This window comes from Brassica oleracea, chromosome C7 (genome assembly GCF_000695525.1).
Source record: "Brassica oleracea var. oleracea cultivar TO1000 chromosome C7, BOL, whole genome shotgun sequence".
Taxonomy (NCBI): Eukaryota; Viridiplantae; Streptophyta; class Magnoliopsida; order Brassicales; family Brassicaceae; genus Brassica; species Brassica oleracea.
Window position 1 is genome coordinate 46,262,665 of NC_027754.1, and position 11,998 is coordinate 46,274,662.

General features: G+C 34.4%; 1 protein-coding gene and 1 pseudogene across 1 annotated transcript; one reads left to right on the forward strand and one right to left on the reverse strand.

Annotated features, from left to right (window-relative positions):
- Positions 1 to 2,731: 2,731 nt before the first annotated feature.
- LOC106301495 lies at positions 2,732 to 5,253 on the forward strand. The gene is made up of 6 exons (XM_013737909.1): positions 2,732 to 3,326; positions 3,722 to 3,819; positions 4,280 to 4,304; positions 4,437 to 4,557; positions 4,635 to 4,769; positions 4,865 to 5,253. The coding sequence occupies exons 1-6, from the start codon at positions 2,915 to 2,917 to the stop codon at positions 5,073 to 5,075; spliced, it is 1,002 nt and encodes a 333-aa protein (XP_013593363.1). The 5' UTR covers positions 2,732 to 2,914; the 3' UTR covers positions 5,076 to 5,253.
- Positions 5,254 to 5,378: 125 nt separating this feature from the next.
- On the reverse strand, positions 5,379 to 8,565 carry LOC106301497 (annotated as a pseudogene).
- Positions 8,566 to 11,998: the final 3,433 nt, after the last annotated feature.

The following is an 11,998-nucleotide window of genomic DNA, read 5'->3' on the forward strand; positions in this document are numbered from 1 at the left end:
GAGTAGCTTTGATGATTCTTCCAATTGGGCTTGATTCCTTGTTGAGTTTAGAATGCATGAAAATTAGTTTCATGGCAAAATTCCTCCTGGTTGGTGAGATATGCCTTTTTGACTGAACACATATCCTGGTCGGTCTTTGGGTTAGCTGCTTGGTGCAACTGGCTGGCTCCTGGTTCAGCTACTGATTTGATGACCGCATCATACCCTTTCCCTTGATAAATTTTCGACCTCGAAACTGGAAAATCTGCACCAAGATAGAGCAAGTCAGGTTTCATCCTCTTTTGAGATTCTAGGACCTTACCTAATTCTCACTGTCATTACCTCTATACCGTGAGTAAAGCGTTTAACCTCAATCAGATTCTAGCCGCCGTACGATTAGCTCTACTGTGGCTCATCTCAAATGTACAAACCCATTGGTGAGAAAAAAGAAAGACATCGATTTATATATTGAGAAGGGGAGAAGACGAAGAAAGCTTGGAGTCCGGAGATGATGTTGTTACTCAATACTCACTTTTAATTGGGCAGCAATATCTAGCAGTCCAATATCTAGCAAAAAAAAGTGGAATGTGGAAGATAGAAAGTTTTGTAACAGACTGGTTTTGATTTTTGCAAGCGACAAGAAATATAGCGGAGAGTTTAAATAATTGGTAACATGGCTCTCTGTAAGTGTTAAACCAGAAGAGTGGGATAGACAAACAGATTTGGCGTCCCTGTAGATATTAGGGCTATGGAAGTATTACGTTTGGGCCGAATATCTGGAAGGGCTGGGATGCTTTCGTGGCCTAATAGCTTGAGTATTAAGAAATGACCGTGATGACGTGGTGGTTTAATTGGTTGAGAATATTTTGTCCTATGTGGACAGCTTTAGCAACCTCTAAATTAATTCTTTTTATATAGTAGTGATGTTGTTACATATTTCAATTATGGTCCTTTTCTGTATTTGTACGTACTAATCTCGGATATCACCATTCTGCTAGGCAAAAATAGACCAGAGCCGTATATAGATGTATTACATGCATGTTAATTCTATTTCTTTCTTTCTTTTGTTGCCTTCACATCATGATAGTTACAGTCCACTCATACTTTAGGATTCCCAAGTAAACTTTACGTATATATTTAGATAAACAATTAACAACAAAGAATCTTTAAAATTTGACAAGTTTTGACTAAAATATCTTTCGTTCGTGAAATAACATTGTAACGTATAAAATAACGTGCTTAGATCACATCCCCTTCTTTTATTATTATTGAGCACATCAGACGTTAATATGATCACTAGTATGATATTTTCTATTTATCGCCAGTCGTCACATTAATACCATGAAAACATATAGAATGTTAATTAATTTCAAAACAACATAGACTATATAATGCTGGAGAAAGTATTAACCTTGTTGGGAAGCCCACACTGTGATTCCATGAAAGGCGAACTAGAGTGCTCAACTACGCTTGTTAGAGCTAACCGTAAGTTGATCTTCTTTGCAACTGCTACATCAGCTTTTAAGACTAGGAGTCGGCTGCTAAATATGTTCGTTGTTGCACATGCAATGAGTTGTTTGACAAAGTCAGACGAAGACACAAAAGAATATGAAAAGGGGAAAACTGATGTGTCATTATGATTAGGGTTGATAAACATGAAAATAAGAAAAATATATTATGAAGAAAGGATTTTTGACCAAAAAAAATAATATATATATATATATATATATATATTATGAAGAAAGGATTAAATTGGAGATATCAAGATAAAAATAACAAATCTTATTGAACAAACAAGGGAGTGCTATTTAAGAAGGCAAGTAACAAGACGTGAAAGTTGGCCACCAAAATGAGACTTTTGTGAGGTTGAATGGAGATATTGGAAGTTGAATAAGTTAGAAATTTTGGCTGTAAAATTAAAGTTGGATAGATTAGAAATTAATTACGATTCACAAAGTGTAAAATCAACTAATTATAATTATGATTAAGCAAATAGGTATTTTGTATAAATGATTTTAATTAAGAAAACCAATATTGAATTTTTTTAATGTTCTTTTGTGCTTAATGTGTTTTGTGTTCTTAGTATATATGTATCATCCCAAACATTACTGGTTTGTCCATCAAGAAAATTAAGGATGAAAGCAAAAGTATCTCTTTTAGTGTTTTTTTTTAAGTTGATGGAAATTAGCTATGTCGTTGAGAAGACTTCTAAAATAATAACTAGCAGACTACTTGACATCGAGATGGCTACCTGGCTAAAAATACAAGCAACGGGACCACAAAATGAGTTATTATTTTCATCATTTACACTGTATTATTATTATTTGTTTAGCAAAACAGTGTTGGAATATTTGATTGTTTCACGTGACATGGAAGGAAATTGACGACGACACACACACGAAGGTGAAAAGGAGTCTTCCTTCAAAAGACCTGAATGCAACATGTGAGGTAGAAGATGTAGGATTCTTCCAATCAAAGAATGAACCATATTAAATTAATCAATTCCTACAAACCGGTTGGACCAACTGAACCGGCCTTATATCGTTTGTTTCGACATGATTATTAATTAAATTAAATTAAAAGATGTTAAACAAGGTAAAGGTGCACTAGTAGTAATACAAGACATCCTACACTTTGCTACTACAAAACAAAGATGTTTATTTGTTTTTCCGCCGTTAGGCCGCGGCGTAAATGTAGGGATTATACTATAGTTTTTTATTTATTTAATTTTAATTAAATGGCTTAATCTATTTTGATAAGTCCCCAGCTAAGTTGCTTGAATGCATGATTAGATTGCGCTTCTAATTTTTTTTGTATTCCTTTACAAAAATTAATTAGTTCAGTCCCTCTCTTATCGATTTGGGGATTCTAGGGTTTCTTGTTCGATTTTGATTTTATGGATGTGTGGATGGTGTAAGTGTGAGAAAGGTTCGTGATGTTAAAGAGGCACTGCTCCAAGGCCATTCTCCACAGAATCATCCCACGATCCCTAATGTCTGCTTCTTCCGATCCATTTCTTCTCCGATCAATCGGGAACCGATTGGGTGGAGATTTCGTTCACAGGCTCGATCCCGTTAGATTTTACAACGACAGAACTGGCTTGTTCAAGGTTTACAAAGGCGGAAAGCACAATGGGTTAGCCTCAAGAAGCTGTTTTGATTCTTCTCACAAGAAGGCTGATCAAAAGGCTCGAGCTTTACATCTGTTGCATCGCCGGCGGCTTCTACATGGATTGGAATCTGAACGCGGCGGAACCACCGACATAGCGAATGGCCGTGGTCTGCCTAGTAACACGACGAGGCTTCAAGGGAATGATAAGATTGTTGTGGCTGTTGACGTAGATGAGGGTATGTTCCCTTCTCTTCTTTAGGTGATGATGCTTACAGCTTTTTAAGAGTTATTAAACTGTTGAATTGGTTTTATAAAAGCTTAGGGGGTGAATGAGTAATGTAATCATTAGCTGACTAGTATATAAATTGTTCTGGATAGTGTGTGTAGTAGAATCTCGAAATATGTGTACTGATTCGAATGTGCCTAACTATATTAATGGATCATACGGGGAACTACGTTTAACTATTGTCTTAAACTGATATCTTTAAATATTTTCATTGGATGTGTGTTGAATTATGATTTGTTTGCGGATATCTCTTGCTTTCCTACACTGAACACCATATTTTGTCTCTCTAAAATTCAGCCATTCTTTTAAGCTTTGCTTCATCTTATGGTCTTTTTGTGTACGCAGTTCTTGGAAACTTTGTCTCGGCCCTAAACAGGTTCATTGCGGATCGCTATTTGTCAAACCATACAGTCTCAGAATACCATGTCTACGAGTTCTTCAAGGTATGATGTGAGAGTTTCTTTTTGAGCTTTCCATAAGTCTTACACCTTGTTGTTCAACATGAAGGAATACCCTCTTGCTTTTGCATTGCTTTGTTTTCTAGTTTATGACCTATAGTAAGATGAATGGGTGATATATTGAGTTAGCTTGGAATAACCTTTTTTGAAGTTCACATACGAGATGGATTGCTATCTTTGGCTTATGATAAGAATAGGAGTTCTCTGCTTCACTTATAAAGCACAGTGCACTTTGTATAAAACCGCACCTCATTTTCAGAAATTTGGAATGGATAAAGAGGTTTCCTTAGACGTTTGCTCCAATTTTCTGTTGTCAAGTTATCGCTAAAGCATATAAAACTCAGGAGCCCGCCTTTTACTGTACAGATAAAACGTTGCTGGCTTCCCACCACGGATATTTTGTCTATGATATGCCCTTAAACTTGTGTCTTAATTTGTCTCGCAGATATGGAACTGCTCTCGGAATGAAGGTATTATCTTCGGCCTTCTTTCAGCCATATGCATTAATTAAGAGACTAGCTGATGATTTGCTGTGTAGACTTTTTGTATGCCAGCAATTTTGGTGGATAGATTGGGGACCTAATAATGTTCTTTTCCTGCAGCTGACATACGTGTTCATGAATTCTTTAAGACATCATATTTCAAGAAAGGGATCCATCCTCTTCCAGGCGCCCATAAGACTCTTCACAAGCTCTCAAGATATTGCGAGCTTTCAGTTGTGACGTACGTAACCTTCTCTGTTGAACGTTTGACCAGTTACTTAAAAAAAACGATAAATGTGTTTTTATATCACTGAATAGGTCCCGGCAGAATGCGATAAAGGATCACACACTTGAGTGGCTCGACATGCATTTTCCAGGACTGTTTAAACAGATTCATTTCGGAAACCATTTTGCTCTTCATGGAGAGTCTAAACCCAAGTCTGAAATCTGCAGGTGCATAAACAGAATCAATTCATGAATATATTTGCAGACTAAAACATAAACACTTTATATCTTTCATGTGATTTGATGGGCTAATTTAACTGCAGATCATTTGGAGCAGAGGTGTTGATTGACGACAACCCGAGATATGCAGAGGAATGCGCTAACATAGGAATGAAGGTTCTCCTCTTTGACTATGAAAACTCATACCCTTGGTCTAAAACTGAGTCTGTGGATAGACATCCTTTGGTTACTAGAGTTCATAACTGGGAAGAAGTGGAGCAGCATATTCTCTCATTGGTAGTATCAAAGTGTTGAAACATTTTTGCATTTTGCCAGTGCTAAACTATAGTATTGATGCTTTCAAGTGACATTATTATTGTACAAACATGAAAGAAGCAAAACAAGATGGAATTAGGTAAAACTGTAATCTTTTAGCACTAAATTAAATGTTTTATTTTCTAAATTTAATGTTTAATCATGTTATTCAACTTTTTATTTTGATGTAAATATATAAAGTGATGTATAGTTTTAAATTTTTTAAAATCTCATTTATTTTAAAATTCAATTCACAATAGGAGCATAAACAAACAAGTACGTTTATGTTTTTACTAACTAGTATCAAAACAACACTCTTTCACTTATTTGTCTCCTCCTTTGCATGAAGAAGCATCTCTAGAGACATTAGCAGAACCACCAAAACAACACTCTTTCACTTATTCGTCTCCTCCTTTGTTTCTCCCCCTGGAGATATGTAGTCTTCTTCATCTGGATTAACTAACAGAGTTGGCGATGTTATCTTGTACATCTCTGCTTTTTGAAGTGTAGAAAGTTTTAAAACATAATTTAGTGAAGAAGCCTAATAATCACTTTAGATAATGTACGTGAAAGAATGGTGAAAGTAAAGCATACTCTGGATCAGACTTCATAATACGTGGAATATGCTCATACAAAGGTGTCAACTCTCCTCTGTGGCTTATGCAAGCCCTCTTCAGATGTCCCGGTAGATCTGCAACTTCAGTCATCGAAGCCAAACTACCGACAAATTCGGAAAGAATGTCTCCAAAATGCTGGGATGCCTTTTACCATGGCACAAGCACTCAAAATCAAATACAAAGTTTTTAAACTGTAGCATCAGTCCCTAATATTACTAACACTTTCTTACCTCTTTAGCAAACTCTGTGGGTAGAATGTCGATGGCCATGCGTAGTACACCATCACCATCCATGTCATTGTAGTATGATTTTTTTATAGGATTAAACCTAAAGACATTTATCAGTTCAACAAGTTTCATTCCATAGTTAAAAGTAAAAGTCTATAAAGATTAGATACTTTCAAGGTTTAGATTTACCTAAAGAAAGGGGAGTCAATTGAAGTAGCTCGGTTAACAAACTCAACAGAGCCACCGATGTCACAAGTTATATCACATATTCCCACTAGCGGACATCCTTTTTCTGCTCAATCTTGAACCTGTTTGGTGCTTAGAAGACGTGGAAACTTCTTCTCCCAGTACATACAGTTTACTGCACAGAGAGTCAGAGTTAAGTACGCGCTGGAACTATTGAATTTTCAGGGCCTGAGATTTTAGGGGCCATAGACAATTTAGTAAATGTTTTAATAAAAATATTTTTTAACAAATTTGAGTTTTTTTAAAATAAATTTAGGGGTCTATGTCAAGTGATTTTTTTTTAATTTGGGAATTACAGGCGAATGTTTATCTATGTCAAGTAAACTCATCAACTCTTGAGGCAAAATAGAGATCAGGATCTACCAAGAACTGATGTATAAGGGGCGATCTTGTCGTGAAAAACTGGATTGTAGTGTTCCGGGTGTGCATAATAGTCAGCCTGAAGATAAATAAATGAAGATTTAATAGTAGTGTAACAAAAGTCACAGGCGTGGAGCTAAGTTGTTAAGTAAGTGTTACTTTGTCAAAGGACTTTGATGGATCTTGGTGTTCAACCATGTCTTGGCTGGTAATAATACAACCATATACTTGATGTACTCGCTTTGTTGATTTTCCAGTTTGGCCCATTCCTTTGTCCTATGCATAAATACACACTTCATAAACCAAAACTTGTAACCTTTAATGCCCTGAAAATGAGTAAAAAGCAAAGCTACACTTACTTTTACAAATAGTTCAGGAAGGTTGCTTGGTTCAACAAAAGTGTGCGGAAGAAGCTTGAAGATTTCTTGCGCCCCAAGAGAAACTGCAAAATGAGAAAATTATAAATGAAACATCCTTAGGCTGAGAACTGAAGGAGAGGATCAAAGAAGTTTACCATTGCCTGTACCGGTGAAAACAAAAACAAGAGGGCAGATTCCTGATGGCAGTCCCTGACTTGAAATCTCTTCACCAACAGAAATCACAGCAGCTTTTGCTGCAGCCAATGAGGAATACATATAGGATGAACCTAGCGACAGGAAAGGAGTTGAGTATCCTTGACTTAGATATCCTGCATCGAAAATTAAATTCATCAACACCTAAGAAAGTAAGCTTATTAATGATTTAAAAAGAACATGTTAGAATAGCAGCAAGAGCAGCTTTTTTTTTTTTTTTTTTTTTTTTTTTTTTTTGTTTAACCAGGTGTTGACCTTGCGGCCCACCACCTAAGTCCGGCGCCAGCCTTTGTCTGTACCTTTTTACGGGCCCTGGACACGCCTCCCCCTCCACGCGAGTCGAACAGCCGACCTCTCCTTCCCAAGGAGGTAGTACCACTGGACTACGAGGTCATGGGTAAGAGCAGCTTACTCTGTCCCAATCCATGTAGGAAGTCAACAAGACCAGCTCTGCCTGCAAATTTACCAAATGCCAATAATCTTTTCCCATGATCTCCTACAATGAGCTCATAATCATACAAAGTCACTCTCTCAGACAATATCTGCATTTTCGAAATATATACAGATTTCAACATTCCCAGATATTCTCTTGAAAGGGACTAAAAATTTTCTTTTAAAAGGCATGAATGAAAACTTTTCTTACTTTATCCAACAAAGGCATTTTTTTTGTTTCTGTGCCCTATGAATGTGTGAAAAGAAAGCATATGCTCTCTCGGGAAGTATCATTTCTAGCTGCAACACAACAATACACACTATACTCTAAAACTCATAAACAAAAAAATGTTATAACCGATGCATGAGATAGTGCCGAAACAGACAATTAAACAAGAAAGTAAACGACACAAGGATTTAAGTTCACCAATTTAGCCAAGTGTCCACGGGTAAAGAGAGATCTCCTGCTAATTAGTGCTAGCGTGTCATACAAGACTCAAGAATTTAGTATATTCTTTTTTGAAAAAATGCAAGTTTCCTATATACCTTGGGTTGTTTGATACAGAGTATAAGCCCACAATCAGACAAATCATCAGAGATTTCACATCCGACATCTGCGTACAAGGCATCGTGATAGATACGCTTCGCAGATGGCTGAACCACAATGCGTGAAACGCCTGTTCTGTCTTGTAAAAGACGAGAGCAATGTGAAGGCGTCAACGGCGTTCTTCGTTCCCATTTGTTCACTGATTCAGCTAGTATTCCCACAACCCTATTCCCCAGCTTCTTCTTCTTCATCTCCTCGTCAACACTTGGATTCAAAGTTTAAGAGTTTATAATTTCTGCACAAGAATAACAAAGCCCTATCTCACACTCCCTGACAAACACAAACTTATTAGTTTATAAGATCATTTGCGAGAAGTAAAGTTCTGCAAGAAGAAATGAAAACGTACCTGATGATATGATCATTCGATGCTTGTGAACTGTTTTTTTTTTAAGATGGAATCTTTTCGATGTGTAGTAAGAACTATGTTTCTTTACGTCCTTTTATAAGCTAAACTAGATCTTGATATGTGCATGCATCCGTATTTTTCATATATATCAAAATATTAATGTTTTTTTTTTGGAACACCAAAATATTAATGTTTATATTCCAGAAATTTATGATTAAATATTTTAATATTATTCTCTAACTTCATAGATGTTATCCATATCATTTGACAAGCAAAATCTAAAACTCTAAATAGTAGAATAAACGTATTGAGAGGTGTGAATGTGAAAAAATGAAATTGATAAGATATTTTTATTTTTATATTTGAGATAGAAATGAATATTTTTTTCAACAAAATCTATTTAAAATCTTTGTAAAATGTATTTTTCGCAACTTAATCAATTTAAATTATTATTATCATCAAAATATAATTGAAAATATTTTACAGAATTTGTAATTTTCGTTTATTAAATGTTTTATGCTAATTATAATATTAATTAAATAATTTTTGGATTAAATTTTTTAAAGGATGCCAAAAATATTTTGTTAGATTTTTAAAAATATATATTTGTATTTTAAACAAAAAGATAAAGATATTAGAAGATGTTATAATTAAAATGTAAAATTTCATAAAATTTATGAGGAAAAGTCCAAAATGAAATATTATATATGAAATAAGTAATGATTTCTATTTTAATGGTATAGATTACCTATATCAACAAAAAATTTTGGTAAAATTAGATCATTGAAATGATTAGTTGGAGATTGATGATAGGCCTGTTGGTTTCTTCTTGAAAAGTATTATATGTACAATTTAAAGTAATAGTCTAATGTTGTATATAATGATAGAAAGGAAAACGTGTTCTTTTGATAATTTAATTGTGTTGCATCTCAGACTCTCAGTGGTAGTAGATGTGTTTGGTATATAATGATAAAGTTGTTTATAGATTCCAAGAGGATGGCGTGAACCAATCAATGATATTCCAAAATTAATCTAAACTTCGTTTTTGAACATATTCTTCAAAATTAAAGCTAATTTAAAATTTGTTAAATAGACTAATAAAGTCCTCGTTAAAGATTATGTTGTGTTGTCCTTCATCCATTGTTAAACTTTTTAAGAATAAAGAAAGATTATGTTCTGTATTCGTTAAAGATTATGTTCTATATTCGTTAAAGATTATGTTCTGTATTCGTTAAAGATTATGTTGTGCTTCTGTATTCGTATTTCCCATGTAAACGACAAACACACAAATTATAGCACGCTAAAAAATGTATCCTCAACGTTAGGGGAGGAGCAACTTGCAACAAAGGTGGTGCAATTGACACCCCGTAAATTTTGTTTTTTCCTATAAATTTTATAGATTTATTAACAGTGAACCACTTCAGTTTTGTATTTAGTTATAGTTTCGTTGTTAGGGCTGACATTTTTTTGGGTCAAATGACCATAAAATAGTTCAAAATTAACAAACAAACACATTTGAAATTAAAGCTAATGAATGGCTTAAACCGGACGTATGTAAAATAGAAGAAAAAACCATCACTAATTTTTTTATAGACACGCACAAAAGCTGATGAACTCATTCTTTTAGGTCAAATATAAATCTGACATAATTAAAACTACAGTTGAGCATAACCTTGGTGAATTTTAATTAGTAACAAATAAAAGTATTGGAAACTTGGGCTTTTGATTTGGATAATTTATTTATAGAATATCACGTTTTCATAGAAGAGTGAATGCGTGCAATATATCCAATTAAGGTCCAAATTAGCTGAATGCCCATAATTATGGATAACCCAAAAATGAATAACTTTTTGATACTATGCGGACGAAAATACTCTCATACTTTATCGAAAACAACTAAGTCTAGATTTATCAGCTAAATATTTACATAGCAGGTAACAATCTACATATCAACTAACATATCAGCTAATAATTTCAGTATCATCTAACAATCTATGTATCAAACAAATGTATCGACTAACAAATCATGAAACTATTAACAATTAATTAGTTATCTATCAAATAGCCTCAAAACTATTTGTAACAGCTAACACTTCATGTATCGATTAAGAATCCATTAAAATCTAAATAATAGCAGGTAAGTAATAAAATACCTACTAACGTATATATTATCTAAAAGTTGATTGTGAATCGAAATTAGAAACATTGGAATTGGGGTGAGATAATAAGATTAGCATTATGGATGTCAAAAGAAACAGAATAAAAAAATAAAGATTTGTGTTGAATTAGAAGATGATTTGAAGAATCTATACGATAGATAAAGAGATTAGAACACATAAAAGAAAAAATGGAGAGAAATAGAGATAAGGGTATTGTAGTCATAAAAAATATTAAAAAGAAACAAGGATATATGGCAAATTATATAGGTTTTTGGGTGCATTCTTACCAATTACTCTTCGTAGAATTGGCTTAAGCTGTTGTCTCAAAACACGTGTGTTTGCGGTGTTACATATGCCAAACTTTGTTCAAGAATCAAGGGAGGAACGTTATGTTTCTCCGTACAGTATCTTAGACAGATTCGTATACGTCTTAGGGCAAGAATCTCTATCTTGACTAAGGACCTGACTGGTTTCCCCGGTACCACCCACAAACGCAACTTTTGCGGTTAGTAGCGATTGACAGCGTTTCGAAACAATCATACAAACCGCTACAAATCAATTCAAACCGTTCTGAACCTCTTAAAATCAAAAGCTGGTTCCAGTTAGCGTTTGCGGTTGGTTGCGGGAGGATAATTTTTTAAATCATATAAATACAAAAATAAAAATATTCAATAAAAAATTTAAATTGGAATTATAATAGTACTTAAATATATCTATTATATTTTAATTAATATTATAAAATTTTAAAATAACAATATTTTCTATAATTTTTAAAAATTTAAAACTATAATTTTCTAATTATAAATTTCATATTTATTATAATATTATGATTTTTGATATTTTATAATTATATAAAATGTAAATATTGTTAATTTATTATTTAACCGCTGCTGTATATGGTAGTTAACCAGTCATAAGTATCCAGCAAACGCACCAATTTTTAACCGCAAAACCAGTTGTACAAATCTCTTAAAACCGCTAGAAACCGCAACCATCCACGTCCGCAAACTCCCGCAGCCGCAACCGCAACCGCTGCATTTGAACCAGTCAGGCCAAGAGTATTATGCGGTGTGGACCGTTTAAATGATGAGCGCAATATAGGTGTTTTTCGTAGTTAGCATTTATATTCACAATTAACAAACAAACTTCCGTGGATGATGTCTATGCTCAACCATCGGCCTTGGGCTAGTGGTACTTGAGGGGAAAACCCCCAATACGGTACCCGCAGTTCGAGTCCCGCTGGCTACCCGGGCTAGGGTTAAATTCCAAGAATACGTGGAGTGCCGTGGGCCTCGCGGGAATAGTCGGTTGACCACGGTCGCCGGAAACTCGCGGTTACCTAAAAAAAAAAAAAAAA